General features: G+C 40.6%; 1 protein-coding gene across 2 annotated transcripts; it reads left to right on the forward strand.

The window, feature by feature from the left end:
* The first annotated feature begins 4,298 nt into the window (after positions 1–4,298).
* Positions 4,299–15,037, forward strand: LOC311264290 (guanine nucleotide-binding protein G(i) subunit alpha-1). 2 transcript variants are annotated; one of them, XM_084365037.1, is made up of 10 exons: positions 4,299–4,603; positions 4,695–4,825; positions 8,534–8,576; positions 10,322–10,463; positions 11,528–11,685; positions 11,793–11,921; positions 12,344–12,473; positions 12,564–12,717; positions 13,655–13,847; positions 13,933–15,037. In XM_084365037.1, exons 2-9 carry the CDS (start codon positions 4,708–4,710, stop codon positions 13,843–13,845), a joined length of 1,065 nt encoding a protein of 354 aa, XP_084221163.1. In that variant the 5' UTR covers positions 4,299–4,603; positions 4,695–4,707; the 3' UTR covers positions 13,846–13,847; positions 13,933–15,037. The 2 variants fall into 2 exon arrangements, with proteins under 2 accessions (XP_084221163.1, XP_084221162.1); XM_084365036.1 differs by having other exon boundaries at positions 4,299–4,825.
* The last annotated feature ends 6,866 nt before the right edge of the window (positions 15,038–21,903 follow it).

The following is a 21,903-nucleotide window of genomic DNA, read 5'->3' on the forward strand; positions in this document are numbered from 1 at the left end:
AAGAAACCATCTATTTAAAACCATCCCACTATCACATAAAACACTGATGCAGGCTCTTATCTTTTACTTTACGGTCCCACTACTACTACACTCCTTCTTCAGCCAGTGGTCACCAGCTCTGGTTGGTTGCTTCATGACTCTGCTGCCCTCTGGAGGACTGATGTCAGCCTCCTCTCTCTCAGCAGCTCTTCGTGCCGTCACCTCTGCCTCCTGCAGACAGCTCTGATGCTGAGCACTGTCTTTCTGTAAGGAAGTGAAAACATCTTTAGAGCTTATGTTGGATGGTAAAAGAGAGACAAACAGCGTGCAGCTGACAGGATGTTAAAACTTAACACTGCACTGCAAAAGTTTCTAATCTAATCTCTAGTCAAACCATCTTAAATAAACTTAATATAAGACACAATGAGATAATTGGGACATGGTTTTAGATAATTCAAATGTCTTTTATCTGCAGACTTTTTAATTATTACAAGAAAGAAACTAATTGTTTTCATTTCTTTTACTTTTGGAGCAACAATTTTTCCAGCGTATTCTGACTCCTGAACTCATCCTCAACACTCCACCATGAAAGATAGATGTTTTTCTTCTTGCGTAGCATAAAGGGACTTTATACAACTCTATGTTGTAAAATGACAATTAAATGAACCGTTGAACCTTTTGAACCTTTAAAAACTGAAACTAACCTTAACCAGTACCTGAAACTTGAAAGGATCCAACCAGCCTACATCCTTTTTGAAACCAGCGTCACTCGAGTGAAGGCAGCTCGGGTGCAATAAACATGTTGAAATCTGAAGTAAGTAAAGATTTCTTTCTTTCTTTGTGTGATTTAATCACCTATCCACTGAGAGTAAACACTGAACACAGAGAAACTGAGATTTATCGTTCAAAAATGACCAAAATCTCTTTTTTCTCTTCGTCAGCTGTTTGCTCTGTTGTCATGAACATGGCTGTGATGTCATCATGTGACCGAAGAATGGGGCTTAATGAATATGTGGGCAAGGATGCTCTATCGACGGATGGTCTATGGCATCATGAATTGTTTATAGCTTAATATCCTCCTTGACTGCTGACGCCCGGTCGATGACTTTGGCCTCGTCCCAGTCGATTGTAAAGTCACCATCGGCCAGATTAAATGCAGTTAGATCCTGGAACAGCTCTTGAGTGATTGTTTGCTCATCGATCTTGAAGAGTTTGATGTGATGTTTGTAACTCATGAATGAGCTGACTGAAGTCTAACCAATAGAAAAATAAGTGTTCTGCAACTAAAGGACTTTATGCTAATAGGTCCCACTTGGAAGTCTTGATCTCTGTGGAGCGTAACGAGCGTCAGAGTGCTGACGAGCTGCTCTTTCGCTTCACCATTCAGCTCACACTCACGAGGCTCCATCACTTGAAAGAGTCAAAACATTTCCTGTTGCTCGGAGGGGGTGGGGGGGTGGGGATTTCTATGGCAACAATAGTACACATCCCTCTGAGAGAAAACAGCAAAAACATCCACCTTTGGAAACCTGACTAGTCTGTTTTTGGTTTGTATTGTTTGCTGATCATGATTAGGAAAAAAAGGGTTTCATACTGTGGGACCTGACGGCCTCCCCTGTGTGGAAAATCTTTCCATGTTCACTTAGAGTCGATTAGAAAAAAAATATGGTGCTGCTTTGCATGAAGCAGTGGCCATCTGCAATGGAAATCATATGTAAAGTGAGGAGATGAATTCTGACCACATGTCAACCCTTTCCCATCACGTTAATGCATAAAACCATAGAGAGCACGACGGTTCACATGAGGTTGTTATAATTCTGATCATAACACGAGAACATGAAAAGATTCTGGTATCATAATTATCTCTATTTGTACCAAATGTGTCCATGTAAACACATACAGTCAGTTCAGATAGGTGTGTACCCCTTATAAAGACCATACGCTGCACAACAGTTTTTATACATTTTAACTTCTCATGCACGATCACATCATTTGTAAAAAATAATGCTCTGTTCATTTGTGTTACACTGATTTCAGGTGCTTTTGGCCACAGAGCTCTTAAAAACCGAGTCACACAATCATCCGCTGGTTATTTGAATTGCTGGATGTGGTCATGGAAAGAGCGTAACCACAGGGTGTAACCCCACGTTTGTCAGCCTCAGCGTGTCCTTCCATCACCTGACAGGGACGCCTAAAGGGTAAGTTCACCCAAAAAATGAGAAGTCAGTCATTACCTCATGCTGATGGAGAGTCAGGTGGAGTTGTACCCCACAAAACATTTTATGGAGCTTCGCAGCAAAAAACAACTTTGCAGCATTCGTCTAAACAACTGAAGTAGATGGGGACTTTTTAAAAAGACATTAAATGTCTCAATTTAGCTCATCCAGCATAATCCAAGACCCCAAGACATTATTTACGCTCTTTTTTTGTCAGCCATTATTGTCACTGTAGCACAATAAAGGGGTTAAATAACTATTTTTAAGCCCAACTTACTTACTTTACTTTGTTTATATGTGGCGGACCCTGCCACTTTTCTAGCTTCAGACAGTGTTCTGGGGACCTTATTTTCCTCTGAGAACAGCTTGTTTATTCAGTTTTGGAAAAAAAATCAATATTTCTGAGTTTGTATTATTATTGTCTATTATTGTAAATAATAAACTACATTGTGCCCCTTTAATATGGGTGTTCTCACTCGTCTTTTTCTTATTATCCATGTTGTTTTCTTTTCCATTTTCCATATTAAAGTATCAGGATGCAGCCACTTAAGATGTTTTAATGGTTCTGCCTTTAATGTCTGTGTTGTTTCTATAATCTGGTCCTAAGGAAGCATTCAATTTCAACTGTATATTTTCAAAGCGAAACTTTTTGAACTTTTCAACTTGAGCTTTAACTTGTAAATTCCTTATTCAAACAAATCTATGTTCACTAAATCTTGCAAACATTGACAAAGAAAGAAAAATCAAAGTCGGCACTCTTTCACCAAAAACATACAGCAACTTATTCTGTTTGAAGACGACGGGTTTTCAAATAAGCCGAACCTCTCAACACTTTAAGTGTCTTTGTTTAAGCAGCGTTGTGTCTATATGAGCTCCACATGCAAACATATTACTGAGCATCAGCACCCCATGACAGAGGCTTGCAATGCAAATCTGCCCTGACAACACAGGTGAGGTATGCTTTATACTGATCTCACACACTCCCAGTCATGTGTTGCACACTCAGACAAACAAACATGCGGCGCAGTCTTATTGCAGCTGATTTGCCTGAGTTGTCGTCTGATAGTCTGCGCTGCAGATATGCTTTTACAATATGCCACTGTCATTTGTAAACACCTGATGATGCTAAGTAAACACCTGAAATCTGAATATTCCCACCAGAAAAGAGAACATTTAGGCAGGGTAACAATAGGCCCGCTCATGGTACGTCAAAAATAATCACAAAAATTAATGATGTCTCATAACTTTAAGGCTTAAAGCCACTTGTTTAAAGATACTTACAAAGATACTTAGATGATTGATTGATTCATAATTTCGACTAAATCAAAATTTAAGTTGATTAAGCGAGATACTTACTCAAGATTTCGACTTTCTATATGGGCTTTGTCAAATATATAAATCTGACTTACGAGATTGAAATTTTAAGTGAATGATACTAAACTATGAAGTAGCTCCTAAACCAAAAGACCAGGGATGCACCTTATTTATCGGACAGATAAATTAACGGCCCTATAGTGGAAAATTTACATTATTGGTTATCGACAGGTAAAGAAATTATAGCCGATGAATCTAGCCGATAACACAAAGCCAAATTGCTTTTGTTGTCTGAACAAGTGCAGCATCTACACACAGTAGGTGGTGGTATGCACCTTTAAAGTTGTTTGTGAGCAGCCAATAAACACAGAGAGGAAGAACAACAAACACGATGATGTCGCGCTCATAACGCCAAATTGCTGTGCTCACTACGTCTTAGCCTTTCTTACACTCAGGCGTACATATACTACAGGTTAGCAATTTATTTTTTAAAATATAAAAATGTTAGTGTCTGTTATCATTTATTTTATCGGTATCGGCCACGACAGTCAGGTAATTATCGGTTATCGTATCGACAAAAGACTGAATAAGTCTAAAAAAAAACACTATTTCCCAATCTTGACATCATATCTCAGATGTTTCACTCCCTGTTCAAACACATTTTTGCCTAACTTTCCATGCACCCCTGTGTTTTTCCCCAGTGATGTCAGCAGCAGCTCTTTAAAAGTCAAGGAGCTTTCAACAGTGCTTTTTGAAAGAAGCTTGTTGCTCTGCCCGCGCATGCGCAGTTGACGCGTGTGCGAAAGAACAGGAAGCGAGCATTTCGAGGCTCCGACGCAGATGCTGCTGTCGACTCCCTTCCTCCTCCTGTGACCGAGACGGGCTGTGCTCGACTTGTTTGACTCGTCGCGACGCAAGCAGGAGAGCCAGCTGCCGCTAAAGCCGCGCCTTGTGGTTAACTAACTATTTTATTCGCGACGTCTTGGCCGTTAGTTCGGGGGCTCGAGTGCGAGGCAAGGGCGTGTTTGAATCTCGGGTGTTGGACACTCACCACCACCTCCTCCTCCTCCTCCTCCTCACTGGATGCTAACTCGGTAGCCCTTGCATGTCGTCGCACGCCTAGTTAAAAGTTGTGTTGTAGTCTGCGATTTTTTATTTTTTACATTTTATTTATTCGGAGGACAGGTTTTAGAAGAAGATGGGATGTACGCTGAGCACGGACGACAAGGCGGCGCAGGAGCGGAGCAAGATGATCGACAGGAATCTGCGGGACGACGGAGAAAAGGCTGCCCGGGAGGTCAAGCTGCTTCTGCTCGGTGAGAGAAAGATGGATGGACGGACGGAGGGACGGGGTCTCGGTCTATTTGCTGGAGAGGCTCCGTTTTCTACCGCCTCACTGTTTGCTCCAAACTTGTTCCCAACCATTACACGTTGTTACATATGCGCTAAAATCCGAGTTTCATCGAGCTGCGTTGACGCTGAACAACTTGAGGGGGTCGACTTTGATGCTACAAACAAGTGGTCGAGTTTGAGGCGTTTCTGGGCTTTTTGTATGAATGACACGGCGGTGGTGCAGTTAGCTAGAAAGTTGGAGGTGCTGGAGTTGCTTTGCTCCTCGGCTAATTAAAAGCCGCCGTGTGATTTAATTAAGATGTTATCGGATCGCCGTGTGAATAAGTTTTGCGAGCCGTTATCGCCCAGCGCTAAGTCTGTAAGCTAATTTAGCTCAGCAAATTAGCTGCTTAGCTAGCGTGAGGTTAGCGCAGCGGCGCTAGCTCGGATTAGTTAGCTCACAGACAGCTTAACCTTAAACAGTATCCGAGATGTAATCTTTCAACAGGTCTGACTGTCCGAAGGGGCTGCTCTCATGTCGTGTTTGTTACGGATTGCTTTTATTATTATAAGTTGAATCACAGAAGCTAGCTAGCTTTCTTTTCCTCAGCCATTCATACAGAAAATAAACACTAACGTAAGTCACTTCAGGCCGGCTGAGTCTGTAATTAGCTACGAAACGAGCTAATGTTTGAACAGATGCCATTTAAATGCCATACGACTTAAAAGTAGGCGGCTGTGGGAATATAAATGAATTAAATGGTGGGATTGTAGGTGATGTTAGCTTCGCTGCTCAACTGAATGTTTCTGTTGACTCTGGAGGGGAGGCTTGAAAATAAAGGGAGCTTCACACTCGTTACATCTTATTCATGATGTGATGATATCTTATTCAAGACTAAAGTTGATTTCATGCTCTGTTTTATCCAAAAGGTGGTAATCTGATAGGATGTCTGAGGGAAAACCATTCATATAATATATTTGAATATGGTGGCCTGGCAGGCAGAGGCTTCATTCTCACCCTTCACTTTACATTATCTAGACAAGCAAATGACAGAGTCGTATCACTGAACTGTAACAGCCTTTAAAATGGTTAAAAGACAACATGTGACAATGACTAATCTCTCAGATAACATCCGTATTCACATCCCTGTTACCGTATTACATCTCAGTTTTATCTGGAATTGTTTCATCGTGTCAAGGAAACCTGCCACACCTCCTCTCAGTCCTCGCTATAACTGGGAGCTAATGGCCACTGCTGGCTGTCTCGGTCAGGAAAAGACGGGCTTGAGGTTGCATAGCAACTTATCAGCCTGCCTGACTGCAAAAAGCATCTGTGACAACTGTAGACACACATCAGAGACTGCTAGATCATGCTAACTGGATTTTTGCCAGCACCGTGCAGTCTTACGAGCTCTGTCAAAAAAAATGCAACAGAAATCTGCGTCTTTTAAGGCAGGTCTGTTGTCGGGGGGCATGTGACTTCGCCACAATCACAGACGCTGCACATTGCTCAGCTGCAGCAGTCGGTCCTTGTGTGTTTGTGCGTTATTCGAGATGGGCCTGATTTGAATTTTCATGGCCTGTTTTTTTCCTGTCACGATTCCAACAAGCACCTGCATGAGATGTCGGTGCTTGGTCTGTGGATTTGTTGCCTGATGGGGCTCAATTACCATATGTGTTTGAAAACATGGATGTATTTCACTTCCACATTTTATGACAGTGGACGTCTTTTTTTACCGTGTGTGCCTCTGAACAAGACAGAGACATGCAGCCTTACTTTACGCGCTTATTGCAGTTTGCCGCTCCGTCAGGCATCCCACCGGGGGTGTTTGCATTAATGCAGTAATCTGCAAATGACATGCTCTTGAGACGAGTGTTTTGAGTGGGAGTACTGCCTCAGATGTAGCCTGTTCTTGCTCTCAAAAATGCAAATCGTAAAGATTGATCTTTCTTATTGTGTAGGGGTATTTTCATATACAGTAGCTGAAAAGATAGATAGATAGATAGATAGATAGATAGATAGATAGATAACTTTACTAATCCCAGAGGGAAATTAGGTTATGATAGCAGCTCGTACAATCAAAAAAACAAACAAAGGAGCTGTAGGCACGTTGTTTATTGTTTGTTGGGGAAATATCTGCGGCCTGAGGGTAATGTGAGTTCCCCGGCCAAGTTGGTGTAGTCCTAGCAAACATCCTAGCTCTGTGACAAATTTGAACCATTTTACTCTTTCCACATTTTTGCCATAATTGTCATCCATTCAGCCTCAATTCCAGGAGCTCAGTGAGTGTGTTTGGAAATTAAATTTAAGCGTGTTGTGATGTTTGCAGTAATATTAGCTCTGTGTCTTTGGTGCGTAGCTGTTTATCATAAGGGACGCTGAATTGGTGAACAGTTCTCCTCACTGGGGATCTGCGAGTCCCTGCAGAGGTAAGGTAATTAAAATGTTGTGTGCTCAGCTGAAAACATGCCTGCATCTCAGAGGAGGCTGGAGAATTGAATGAGCGACCAAACACTTCTTCAGCTACAGATGCACACCAATATCTTTCTTATCTTCCTTCATTTTGACCGTTTTTTTTAAGAATCAAATTGTCCGTATGAGTCCGACAACCAGCCAAGTCTGATGCAGCATGAGCGTCTAACCCAGGCATGTTTAAGCTGTTTATAATCTCATTGCCAAGAGGATCCAGTTGATTAATCCAATTGCACTGTGACCTGGCTAAACTAGGCCTTAGACACTTCCTCACTGCATTCTGTGACCGTGTAGCTTCTGAATAATTTTCTGCAGGTTAACATTAACACATTTTGTGTATAAGAAGTGCGTCTGTTAATGATTAGTTTTGTTTGGGATGGGAGATTTAAGATGCCATCATAACCCATTAATTTAGGAGCTTATGCATGTGTGTTGACTTCAGGCCTTCAAAGTGTATTGATTGCTCTGTTTTTTAATTCTTAGGAGTGCGTAGTTTGGAGTTAAAAGAGAATTTTAACCAATTTTGCAGCCCCAGGCAACTGCACAATCATTGCAACCCCCTGTGAAAACGCAGCCAGTGTAGCTTGAAAGAACTGTAGTCCAAACAAACTTCAATTGTTGTATAGAGAAAATTAAAAAAAAAAGACAAGGATGTGTGGTAGGGCTGAAAATAATGATGCATTTCATTGTCGATTAATCTGTCAATTAATGATGCATCATAATAAGTCGATCAGTGTTCCCGAGAGCCCAAGATGACGTTCTCAAATGTTTTGTTGTCATCACAATCCAAAGATATTCATTTACTCTCAGATGATTAAAGAAACCAGGAAATAACCACATTTAAGAAGCTGAAACAGAGAAATGGCCACTCATTTTATATTAATTGATTGTTGTTGATTGTTGCAGCTCTAATGTGTGGTGAAGTGGCCCTTTTTGTTTGATTATTTTGACCCTCTCAGGTCTATCGAAGTGACGGGTCATCGAATCAGAAGCACTTCAGAGAAACAATTGACAAAATAAAAACATAATTTTAGCGCAGAGCTTCATGTCAGAGCAAACCCAAATAGAAGGCTGCGGATGCTTGTGATGGATTATATCACACCAGTAAGCAATTAAACCTGTGAAGACTTTATGAGGATATTTAAACTCTGTACCTACTTATCCTCTCATACTTAAAATAATAAACATCATGTAACTATCTACTTTTTCTCTCTTTCAGGTGCTGGAGAGTCCGGGAAGAGTACGATTGTCAAACAGATGAAGTAAGTGCGGATGGTTTGCAACACACTAATCACAGCTGTGACACTTCAAGTATTGTTTGTTCAGAGAATCATCGACAGCACACAGCGTAGTTTTAGTCCCTTTGACTGACGCCAGACTTAACAAAAGAGCAAATGACGCACTTAACTTTATGTGCACCGCCGGATCAACTGACACGGCTCTGATTATTAGTAATCGACAGGTGACACACAACTGCACTGTGTGGGAAATCATTCATTTGTTTACTCATTCACTGTTCCCTTCATAATGGACGCCTAGAGTTTTATTCCACAGCGAGCAGGAAATTGAGATCTCAGACACCTAATTATGTTCATCATCTTCTTGCCTCAACAAGTCTTATGTTCATAAACTGTAATTTTTCTGCCACTTCCAAAAGTTGAGTATCACGTTGGATAGAAAGTAGAGTATTATGCTGTTTACTAGTTCCTTTCTGGGAAGCATGAGGGCGCTGTATGGGCATTTGTCAGTCATTTTACACTTTGGTTTAAACACACAACAAATTACAATAACGCCAGGTAATATTTGGCATCACCATAAATTTACAAAAAATACATTATCTTCTTGTGATACATATAGCAGCAACAAATACCCAAAATAGGTCCCTAATATCTGACAGTAAACACATACTTGAAATCACACATTTCAAATGAACAGTGCAGTGAAAGCCCTTTTACAAATCTAGAGTTTATCCTGATGAAGAGCTTTGTTTCTCATCTTCCTCTCTTTCTCCAGGTAACAGGCTAGTCTACATGTTTCATTTTTAAATAGCCAACTTAATCCTTGTGCATCATTCATTCATGTCTTTTTTTTACTTTACTAAACAAAGTAGTGTGTAGTTCCCCTTTAAAAAGGGCAGTAGTAGTAGTAGTTTCAAATGTCATCATCATAAATGTACGCAGTTTCAGATTAGTCCTTTTATAACCAGAGCATTGCTCTTTATACTGACTGAGCACAGATTATATACTTAGAAACACATTGTTTAAACATGACTCAAGTTTCTTTAAAAAAACAACCACTGTCTCAGTTTGTGACATGATTGGAAACCTTCTAATATTGTAAATAAACAAACACATCATCTATCTTGAAAATAGCTTTAGTATTATTTATTATTGTTATGTAGTTCAAACATGTATGGTGTCACTGAATTCAAATTGAGGAGGCAAAACATTTCTCAGTTTGGGAGTAAATTCAGTCTCTCACTTCCCTTTTTTTTTAAGACTTGTAAAATAACCACGAACCTAAATATAGTAACTGTGTGGTTTGTCTTGACACGCTACTTTCATTCTTATCCAGTCACAATAATCTATATAATGAACAAACGTAGGGCTGGGCAGTATGGCCTTTTTTAAAATAATATTTTTAGGTTGTATTACACAATATATATCGCTATATTTTTTACCTCAATATCGATACTGCAACAATATAGTTGGGAGGATTATTGGTACTTTCATAAAATATTACCACAATGAGATTTTTGATACATGATCATTGTTAATTTGGATATAGTGACTCAGTGGATGAATGCAAGTGTTAAAACAAGTTCAGGAAATTACATCACTATAGTGCAATGCAGCCTTTCAAAACACTTATGACACATCACTTTATAACGATAGCCAAAATCTAAGACTGTATATCATCTCAACTCACGATAGCGATCCATATCGTATATATTGTCCAGATAAAGCTACTTGGAGACACGTGCTCATGTTCTCTCTGTGTGTGCCAGGATCATCCACGAGGCAGGCTACTCAGAGGAGGAATGTAAGCAGTACAAGGCCGTTGTCTACAGCAACACCATCCAGTCCATTATCGCCATCATCAGAGCCATGGGACGCCTGAAGATCGACTTTGCTGATGCACCCAGAGCGGTGAGTGAGCGAAAACAAAGCTGCTGCGCCGCTCTTCAGATATTACAGGTTGTATTTCTGTGCAGATGCGCAGCTCGTTGCAATAAGAGCAACAGCTACTTAGTCATATGTCATCCATCCCCATTGGGCACTTCTCTTCTCACTCCCTCCTCTGCAGCAGGTCACATGGAGCTGGTAGGGTTTAGTATCACATTCATAACACTACATTAAAGCAGAGGCTTCCTGACATGAGAAGTGGCCAGAGGTTCCTCAGTTGTTGCAGTCACTTCGCTGCGCAGCTGATTAATACAGTTTAAAGTACTTGTTCATGAAGAGAAGAGTTGCCTCTCAGCAACAGGATTTGCATGAATAATCAGCAACCTTTCTGTTTTCATGATATTTTGCAGACTTTGCGCACATTAGTTAAGTGTGGTATATTAATACAACATGATGCAAATAAATAAAACGCAGTCTGTTGCGTATTTTATTTCTTCTTCTCTCCAAACAAACTGTTGTTTCATTTTGTAAATCCGTGTTTTTTCCCTGGCATAACAAGAGGCTTAGTCATTGCTTCAGCGTGACTGGCCTGGCTTAGTCATCGTGACCGATTTTACACCCAAAGCTTTTCTTTCTTGATGTTATGCTCTTACACACATTTCAATTTTTGGCCACTGACCTGCACAAAACACCATGTTGCTTTAAGAATCAAATTTTATGCAAAGTGTCGAGGCTAAAAGGACTGGAACAGACAACTAATATGTTTTCATTTGTTTTCAAAAAGGCATGTTGTGGCAGAGTGCTTCTGCTGTGACTATGAAGAATTACTGCAAATCCAAATACAGTCAATCAAGATTAATACATTATTAGACCCAATCTAATGTAATTTTGCCATGATACGACAAATATGCAAAACAATGCTCCTAAAACTTTGTTTATTTTGACATTAAATGTTCTTTAAACTTAATTAATCTGCAGAGAACTGTTCAACCGGAAAGTACACACACTTTCCAAGCAAAACAGACCTACATTTATATAAAAAGTTATTTTGGATTATGACTCTAATTGGAGGGCTGTTGTCTCTGTAGGATGATGCGCGGCAGCTGTTCGTGCTGGCGGGTTCAGCAGAGGAGGGCTTCATGACCGGTGAGCTCGCCGGGGTCATCCAGCGGCTTTGGAAAGACGGAGGAGTTCAAGCCTGCTTCAGCCGCTCCCGGGAGTACCAGCTCAACGACTCTGCAGCATAGTGAGTTCAGTGCACAGGAACTAATGTGAAACCGAACACTGCAGAGTTACTCTTCGTCTGCAAACCTCTGTCTTGTTTCTAACCTTTTGACTTCTCTCTTCCCAAAGCTACCTGAATGATTTGGACAGGATATCCCACGGTGCTTATGTGCCCACCCAGCAGGATGTGTTGAGGACCAGAGTCAAAACTACTGGCATTGTGGAAACGCACTTCACTTTCAAGGACCTGCACTTCAAGTGAGCACAGCCACCACAGTTTGTCCAGTCATTTTAATGCATTTACATGATGGCTAGTGGTGTTCTCTAATAGTCCGGCTGCTGACCTCTGGATCACCGCCCACAGCTCAGATTTGTTCCATGATTCAAATTTGGTCTGGTGTTCTTCTCGTTGACGATTGGACAAACAATGGACAGATCAGAGTTTTTAGCAGGGGGGACTAACAATGGGGATGTCATTTTAAGGTGTAAGGTGATTTATTTGTCATTATACAACACAGGGTTGTATAACACAATGAAAGATTATGAAACTCCTTCATGCTACACAAACATTTATAAACATTTATGCACCCAGGGAATAATTCTGTCGTCGCAGCTCTATCGATGTGTGAACATGTGTTTATGCATTATATTAACGGTGCGTGTCTGTGATCTTTCTGCAGAATGTTTGATGTGGGCGGACAGAGATCAGAGAGGAAGAAGTGGATCCACTGCTTTGAGGGAGTCACCGCCATCATCTTCTGCGTGGCTCTGAGCGACTACGACCTGGTGCTGGCCGAGGACGAGGAGATGGTAAGAGCTGATCTGGTTTTTTAGCACTTTTTAAATCAAGTCTGCACAGATTCCCCGGTCGGTTATTATTGTGCGTCTCCTCTCATTCAGAACCGAATGCACGAGAGCATGAAGCTGTTCGACTCCATCTGCAACAACAAGTGGTTCACAGACACCTCCATCATCCTCTTCCTCAACAAGAAAGACCTGTTTGAGGAGAAGATCAAGAAGAGCCCACTCACAATCTGCTACCCAGAATATGCAGGTGAGACCGAGACACAAACACACACACACACACACACATGCAAATACTGTACTCCGCGTTGGTGTTACATAATAATTCCACTGAGTGTATTTTCAGTTTCGAAGTCTTTAAATCTTATCTTCAGTCATACAGCCTTAACTCAAGGAATTTAAAAGTTTCAGGAATTATCAGACAAGGTCATTTAAATCCTACATTATGTGTCTTAAAGCTGTCAATGGGTTTATTAACTGTCAGAGAGCCTGACATTAAATAAGTTCAAAGCAACATGTGGTTTAAAATCATCTTTCCACCAACATGCCAGCATAATCTTTGTAATAATTCTATAAAATACTAACATATCTACTCTTTATCTTCTTTTCTTTACACCGAGAGGTCCAGAACATCTCGATCACATTCAGTTTTCCATTATTTAAGCGCTCAGTCTGTCGGCCCCTCGTTGCCTCTCAAAGGCGCGGCAGTCTCAAAAGATGACACAAAGATATTTCTTTATTCTCTGCTCTGCTCTTGAACCGTGTGGGCGGCTTTTTGAGTATAACAATGCATCTTTGTCAGCAGGTTCTAGTAAAACTTAGATTTCACAGATATGTCAACATCGACAAAATCAATGCTGATCAGACACACAGTCTGTTTTGATTAAGAGGTAAACAAGCCCTCAACATCTGGAGATTACCTAATTTGTACAATTTTAAACTGTCAACATTAGTTTTCTTGGTAAGCTGTGATGTGGAGAGGCCAAAATAATCGGACCTGTTGTTTCAGCGAACAAACTTGTGTTTGAAATGTAAGATTAAAGCAAACGATCAGTTATCCCACAACTGTCACCATTAATAATCAGGCAGTTAAATATATAATATGTAACATTTGTGCATCAGGAAACGACTTGACCCTTTTTTGTTCCATGTCACTGAGTTGTGTAATTGTTCTTTGTCTCCATCAGGCTCCAACACCTACGAGGAGGCAGCAGCTTACATTCAGTGCCAGTTTGAAGACCTGAACAAGAGAAAGGACACCAAGGAGATCTACACCCACTTCACCTGTGCCACCGACACCAAGAACGTGCAGTTTGTGTTCGATGCCGTCACCGACGTCATCATCAAGAACAACCTGAAGGACTGCGGCCTTTTCTAAAGGTAACGCCCGCCCGCTTGGAGGACGAGCTGGTGTCATCTGTTTAATTTTTCCTCCTCTAATCATGTTTTGTGTCTTTGTGTTCAGGCAGCCCGGTCGGCCGGCTTTTCCAAGTGACTTTATTCAAGGGGACTCTGACTGGAGGGAACGAGAATGTCACTTTTAACCTCTTATTAACTTATGTTCATCTCTAAAAGTTTTAAAGACGGTGTGTAGAAAAAACATTTTGTGTAAAGTATTTGTACAACTGTCTATGGCCGGGGATTTTTCACAGTTTTTAAAATGTGCTTGTTTTACCTTATTATCATTATTTTAAATTTTTATATAAAAAGGGGGGCCTTGACATTTTTTTTTCTCATTTTTTTTTGTTTTTTTTTTCTGTCCATGAATGAACACTTTTTGTCTCTTGTTTGTAGGTGCTTGTGCCTTGCATGCTTTAGTTGCAGTGTTTTTCTTTTTGTTGAGTTAGATGTTAGCTTTCTGTAGATGTTACCCCACCGCCACCCCGCGTCCATATTATCGATTTCTTTCGGATTATTTCAAAGTCGCATTATTTTTTTGCCTCCTTGGACAAACCAAGCAAGACCAAGTCACTCTGTAGACCAATTCACTCTGACTCTGACATACTGTGAGAGCTGCGTGTAAACCTTTTCAGATGTGTGGTTTGCATGTGTGCTGCGAGTGGGGAGCTTTTGTTCCGATCAAAAGCCAGTGTGAGTGATCGTATGTGTGTGCGTGTCCGCGTGAATGTGTGCACAATATAAAAACAAAGGGACTTTATTCCTCTACTTGTCATCCTCTTTCAAAGTTTTATTTTTCTAAATGACCAAAAAAAAAAAAAAAGAAGCTACTCGCTAATTAACGAGTGCACGTTGTTGGTGCGCCGCTACAAACTGTAACATTCCTGATTGAATCATGAAGCAAACAGAAGCTTTGAAAAGAGGATGCCAATGGCGGCCTTGTAGCAGACGGTAGGACCATATGTAGATCTGTGTTCAGTGCGTAGACAGACGGACAGGTGGAGTACAGGTGCACCGTTATTGATCATGATCTGTGATGGTTTCAAGTTACATATCCCCCCTAGACCCCCAACCCTCTGTTTCCATTGGACGGGCACATTAGTGGACTAATCTCCATGATTTTGCTAATAAAAGAGTTGCTGTGGTAAAACCATGGTGACTTATGCAATAAAGACTCGTTTCTCCTGTCGTTTTTTTGTGTGTGAATGTTGTTGCCCGATGGAGCGACGATTTATCTGCAACTATTTTCAGAGTCTGTGAATAGTTGATGTCAGATTTCAGAACAAAAAGTCAGCTCAATGTGAGAATTGGCTTTTCTGTTGTGATTCAGTGTACAGTTTTTCTACTTGAGTTTAAACTGTTGTTTGGACAAAACAGATGTTTGAACGTTCACCTCTGGGACATTTTACCAGACATTTTTCACTAATCTTACATTTGATAGCCTGAATGCTTAACCGAGAAATAACTGTCAGATTAATCAATGGTTGCAGCTCTACAGAAAAGTCGCCAATGAGGATTATTTGTCATTATTTGTCTCATACCTCACTGATAATACATGTTATATTTTATTTACTTCATGGATCTGTGTGCAACAGTTACTGTTTAAACAACAGTTAACATATAAAACTACTGTTGCTTTCCTCAGCTAATCAGCTTGTTAAAGCATCTTAAAGGTCCCCTGTAGACGTGTTCAAGGACATTTTAAAAAAATACTCTGATAAATAATTTTGTCTGATTATCTTCATTTGCACAAAAGTTCAATTAACTACTTAGAAATTCTTTTAAAATGCAAAATACATCCTCACTCCAGAATCTGAACATGCAAATGGGTTTTATTTCAAAGGTTTAACTGTCGGAGACAAAAGGTTTCCTACTTTATTTTATGTTTTAAAGGAAGTCCCCATCGTCTTCAGTTGTTTGGGTGAACTTTGCAGCACTGTTCTGCTGTGAAGCTCCAGAAAAGTTTTGTGGACCACAAAACTTCACCTGACTTTCCATCGGTGTGAGGGTGAGTAGATAATGACTGAACTTTCATTTTTGGGTGAAGCAACAATACCACAACAGTGTTGAAACACTCTTATACACACTTATATTATTGAATTGTTATTGTTAGTAATATATTAATACGTACATTACTTTATTCATGCTGGAAAAGGTGGAGCTTCTTTTTGTCTTTTTATGATCTATACTGCTGGTTAGCTTGTGAAATTCATCCTTTGGGTTCATTTTATCTAATCCATAATATTACATAATAGTTTATTTGTTGATTATATTTTGAAATATCTAATATGTAGTGCAAAGCTCAATATCTGCCTCTGAAATGTAGTTGAGTAGAGGTAAATGGGAAATACTTAAGTAAAGCACTTTTGTAAATGTACTTTCTATATATTATATATCTGTATATTTGAGCTTCATTCTGCACAATGAAGCTCAAATATATCTAAGTGGAGGGAGACTTATCTAAAACTGAACTTAAAGCCTCTGTAGTGGTGAAATGGGGGATTTAGCAGCTCAGTTCTGTAGTAAACGTTTCCATCTAGTGGTCACATTGAGTAGCTGCATGTAATGACCAAGACTGGCTGCTGCTTGATGGTCATGAAGGAGACAGCTGAGGAAAATCTAATCACCAGTTTTAATATAATTAACATAGATTGTTCCTGACAAAGACGTCTTGGTCTTTCATATAAAATCTCCATCAGAAACACCCTGAGATTAGGACTAATTAATCCTGAGCGGAGAGAGTGATTTTCCACCAAGCTGTGGTGATTTAAAAGCAAGAGCTGTGGCACACAATCCTTTCCAGTATTCATGAGCCGATCAAACGTTAAAGGAATTAGAGCGAGTGATAGGCTTATCAGAGCAACTGTCCTGTTCTCCTCGTTTTATATTTTTTAATATATAAACACCACGACGATGACAACAAACATCCTACAAATGGGTCAGAGCGGTGCCAAGGCTGACTCCTGTCTTGCAGACTTAGCTAAGCCATCACTGCTCAAGCACAATGATTGGGCATTAGCTGAGAGGACACTATTTATGGGAGGCATTGTGTGATTTAAAAGCTAACTGTGGAGTCATTTAGTTAATCCCCAAAGCCCTCGGAGGGAGATCAAACAGTGAGGATATGAAGCTTCTTCAAAAATGAAGGTGTAGTTGAGGAAAGTGGAAAGAGAAGAGGACGGTGATGTCAATGATCAAACGGCTCATCGCTGCAGCCGGCCGGGGAGTCAAAGCTAAAGTTCAATCCAAACCACAAATCTTGTCTAAAGAAACATCTTTTTGAAAACTATGTGCAATAACCAGCTCTTTTTTGATCTGTGGCTCCACATTTGCAACTTAAAAGGGTGAACATCAGAGAGGACCAGAAGAGAGAGAATTCATAAGTTATGTGCAAGTTTATATAATAATGGACTTTAATAACGTGTCCGTGGAAGTGAGGACTACTGGATCCTTCAGGCCACGTTAACATAACGATCTTTAACTATACATCAATGTTATTTTTTTCTACATGTACATTAAAAAGCAAAACTTTTTCTAAAGGAATGGTTCAACATTTTGGGAAATACTCTCTTGCCAAGAGTTAGATTAGACGGGAAGTATGAAACTACATCCAGCAGATGTTAGCTTAGCTTAGCACAAAGACTGGAAACAAGGGGAAACAGCTAGCCCACCTCTGTCCAAAGATGACTAAATCCACCTATCAACATTTTGAAAGATAAAGACAACAAAACTCCAGGACGCCGGGACGTTTTTAATGTGTGTTGGTAGGTTGATTTTGTTACCTTCGGATGGACCCAGGCTAGCTACTAGGCTAAGCTAATCAGCTGCTGAAGGGAGCTTTGTATTCACTATACAAACATTAATCCTTTCATCTAACTCTCAGCAAGAATGTGAATTTCCCAAAATGTCAAACTTTATTTCTCTGAACCTGATTTTACTGTTTTATGTTGTTGTTCTTGTTGTTTTTGTCACTTGAGGGCAGCGTAATAAGCTGCAAACACAACATGGACACATTATGACTTTTTAATCTGATACCTAAGTGACTTATGTTCAAACCCAGCAGATATGGAACAACACTATCACTCATGTTTTGCTTTTTTATTGTTAATTTAATGAATGCAAACGCTACATTGATTCTCCATTTAACGCTTTTTTTTGGCCTCCACCAACTCCCCGGGGAAATATCTCTATGTCTCTTTAGCTGCTCAATGTTTTACTATGTTTACTTGCGATTTGTTATCTGCTGATTGGTGCTGAGAAGGTAGCGCACAGTAGATTTACCAGGGCTGCTTTACTAAAAACAATAAAATATGGTAAAACTTGTGGGCTGTGAAACCAAAACAATGGGCTGGAAGACACTAAAGTAGATTTTTCATGATATCTATACAGAATTATTATTATCAATAATGATAATAATTTTTTGGCAAATAAATAACAACAATTAGACTTAATGAATAGTGAAAAGACAACCAGATGAATTAATAAACAAAAGATCATCAAGGCCTCTGCCATATGTGCATTATTAAAGGGGCAATATGTACGAATTTTAGCTGAAAACATAAAAAAATTAACTAAAATGATCAACAGAATGTGAATAAATAGCTGTTTTGACTTTAAGAGGTCTATGTGTTTGTAAAGCAGAGCTATCTATCGAAGTTAGCATGCTAGCCAGCTAGCCTCCTCCCATCCTGGTCCAAAGCCCTCTGTGCTAGCGTTACTCCTAGTGCCAACCGGTAGCTGCACGGCTAACTAAGCTAACTAGCTATTGGCAGCTACAGTTAGCCGCAATTAGCTCTTGTAATCTGCTGCCCCCTATTTGTTTTGAGTATGAATATGACATTTGAATCTGGTCAATTCTTACATATTGCACCTTTAACACGACATCACTATTTCATTTTTAATATCACAGTTATTAATAACCTTATATCGCATCAGTGTTTCTAAATTTTGTCCAGCCAACATATTGGCCCCACTGCTACAGATATGTAGGCTATTTGTGCTAAGCTAGTATCAGCTGATTAGCTTGGCTGAGTTCCCACCCAAACTCCAGCGAGGAGGACGTCCTAGTGTCAGTCTGGACTTTGTACAGGTGTGCTCTGCCATCACAAGTTTCACTACATAATTAAATTTCATTGTGAGCTTGGAGAAAAAGCCAACATGATTTAGTTGCCAATTCCCTGAAGCAAGTCAGTCTAATTAACTTATTCCTCTATGTGTGTTGCGCGCCCGTGTGTGTGTGTGTGGGCGCTTGTTCGAATCTGATTTTGAACTGCTCCTCCGGTCCAGCACACCCTTGGGTTCCTTCCTGGTGCCGCCGTGCTGTCTTTTTCATTTCAAAGTTTGGAACGTCTTCCAAAACATCGTTACCGTCTCAGTAGACTTCAGGTGATCGTTAATATGTTTGTCTCTGCACGTCTGTGGATAAAGTAGAGACGATGAGGACGGGAGGACTCTGTCTGCTCGCCGTGTTCAGAGAGCCTGTGTGAAGGTGACCCCCACTCCCCCTGTCTTTGCCGAGCTATAAAAACAACTAAGTGTGCATTTCTTCCCTAACAGCAAATGCACAAAGCGGAGAGTCAATGAGAGAGGCAGCGAGCTAAATCCATATAATCTCTATTGAAATTCCCCCTCTGAGTGCGCAGACTGCCTCGTGTTATTGTATTTTTGCCTTCTGTTGTTGGCAGTCTGCTTTAGGATGCTCATTACTTTCTGTCTATAATGATGATATAAAGTAATATCCTCTTCTCTCATCTCCCTCCCCCACCCAGCGTGCACAAACACAGTCACAAACATATTTACAGGCCTCTATGGACGCACAATCGCACCTAATACAACTGTTTTATTCTGATCATTAACATTCTGGCAGGAAAGTGAAAAAAATTGGATGGAGTTTTTTGCAGCTTTCAGAGAAAAATAACAGATAAAGAGGGCTGTGTTTTTCAAAGCTATTTTCCCCCACAACATACAGCACAATGACACCCTGACCAGAGGACTTCATTACAATGCTGTTAGGGGCTCATGTAAGGACACCTCCTCCCAACACCGAGGCTGTTTGGCCACGTGCGAGTGGCCACACAGACACCGAGAGCTGTGCTGCACCCCGTCACGAGAAAAATCTCTGAGAGCCGATGATTTGCTTGAAGTGGCTCCAAATTTAGACGCACCAGCTCAAAGCTTCGACAGCTGATGTCTTTTTCCTTTCTGTAGTTAAATACTCTGATCCAGATATAGATTAGATGAGCACGAGACGAAAATGTAGTGTCCTGCACACACAAAAATACTACCTATGTTACCAAAAAAAGCTACAAGGTGCCAGATTTTTAATACGTTTGAAGGCATCATCAGCTGATTTCACAGTTTAGTCCACCAGGAGCTTTATATGGAGTGAAAACCTGAAGACTCTCTGCACTCTTTTTTTTTTTTAAACTCAACCCCTGAACTTCATCTCAGGCCAGGCCTCTTGAAGCTGCAGTTCTGACATCCACCAGGAGGGGCGTTAATAAAGCAAAGCAGGAATTCATTTCCCCTCTGTGCACATAATCTCTTAATCCAGCCAGTTTTCTGGCCGATACCAGTACTCTTTCTCCACTGGTGGTGGTTAGTCTTTCATAATCATCTGCTCTGCATCATCATCTTCTCAGAATTACTGTCAAAAGCATCTGCTGGTAGTAAAACGCACAGCGTGACCTAAATGCCAAGACACTGAAGAAAGTAAAGTGACAGTCAAAGTGAATCCGCTGCTCTTCATGGATTATTTACTGGTGGCAAATGCACAGGGGGTTTGTGTACAGTAGTGTTGTTTTGTAGGGACGGTACTCACATTACAAAAACACATGCATGTGTCCTTAATACACACACACACACACGGCGGCCCTGCTCGGAGTGGGACTAAGAGGGACTATCATCCTCAGTAGATTTAGAGGAGCAGCTCTTGACACACGTGTTAAATATTGAATGAAACTTTACTTCCCCCGCTTCGGAAAGCCGTGCAATCATGAAAAAGTAATGGCAACAAAAGGATTTGTCATTTTCTGTTGGACTTGGATTTATGTCATCATCGCAATTATGTAACGCTGACCAACTTAAACAGGCTGAATTTCACAGCAGGAGTGCAGCTACTGGAAGTAAGCCAATGCACTATTTCGTCATTCGGCTGCTCATACAGTTGAAATGTTGATGTGAGATGATGAAGTGAGGTACTCACCTCTCACATTTATACAGACCAATGAGCCGTGACCAGGGTGAGTTTACCATTATATTTTTAGGAGCCTGTCGTGCCTGTTAGCACTAATATTTCAGCAGTGAACAGGACTGGTGGTGCTGGTAGTGCTGCATACGGTAGTGGATGAAGCAAAGTGAAAAGTCCCAGGATAGTAGAGGTGCGTAAACAGGGCGGCATTAACCAACCGCAGAGCCTCAGGGCAAGAACATGCTATGAGCCCCCATTGACCCCCATTTCCTCTCTGTATGTAGCCCAATATCCCTCTGTATTCAGTCCCGTATTATACAATCTGCACCTCATAATTTACATTCAAAGCCAATGTTTAGTGCCAAAACAGGAAGTAGTGTGAATAAAATATGAATAAAATGAGAACTGAATACAGCGATAAGCACAGAGCCCCGTTCATTCCTATGAAAGCTGCTCAGTGGCACACAAAGCCAAGAAGAGTTTTGACTTCCTGGTATAAAATTACCTGAATCTCCCGGATTGTGCAGCCCACAGCGCGTGCACACAGCTCGGGTCGGCTTATTTCCTGTTTAGGCCCCATCTCACTTGAATAGGGATAAAAATGATTTCATCATGTGGCTTTTCTCGACTTTCCAAATCGGATGGATCAGATTATGACGGTGAAACGAGTCATTTCACTTCCTTCACAATGTAAGCTTAAAGGAAAAAAAGTCTTTTTTTAAGGCTCCAGTGCGTCACATGACGTTGTAATTACACCGTTTGGCCACTAGGTGAAGTTGGCTGACGCTCGTACTGGGCTTGAGTTACGTATTGTGAATGTATTAAGCACAAGTTTATTCAGTAAAATGC

This window comes from Pagrus pagrus, assembly GCF_965226575.1.
Source record: "Pagrus pagrus genome assembly, chromosome: 10".
Taxonomy (NCBI): domain Eukaryota; kingdom Metazoa; phylum Chordata; class Actinopteri; order Spariformes; family Sparidae; genus Pagrus; species Pagrus pagrus.

What these genes read in the sequence shown, in the direction of transcription:
- LOC311264290 (XM_084365036.1), top strand. Translation starts at nt 4,708, where the DNA reads ATGGGATGTACGCTGAGCACGGACGACAAGGCGGCGCAGGAGCGGAGC. An exon ending in CTCAACGACTCTGCAGCATA is followed by an intron (nt 11,686 to 11,792) that starts GTGAGTTCAGTG and finishes CTCTTCCCAAAG; the next exon opens with CTACCTGAATGATTTGGACA. An exon ending in TGGCCGAGGACGAGGAGATG is followed by an intron (nt 12,474 to 12,563) that starts GTAAGAGCTGAT and finishes CCTCTCATTCAG; the next exon opens with AACCGAATGCACGAGAGCAT.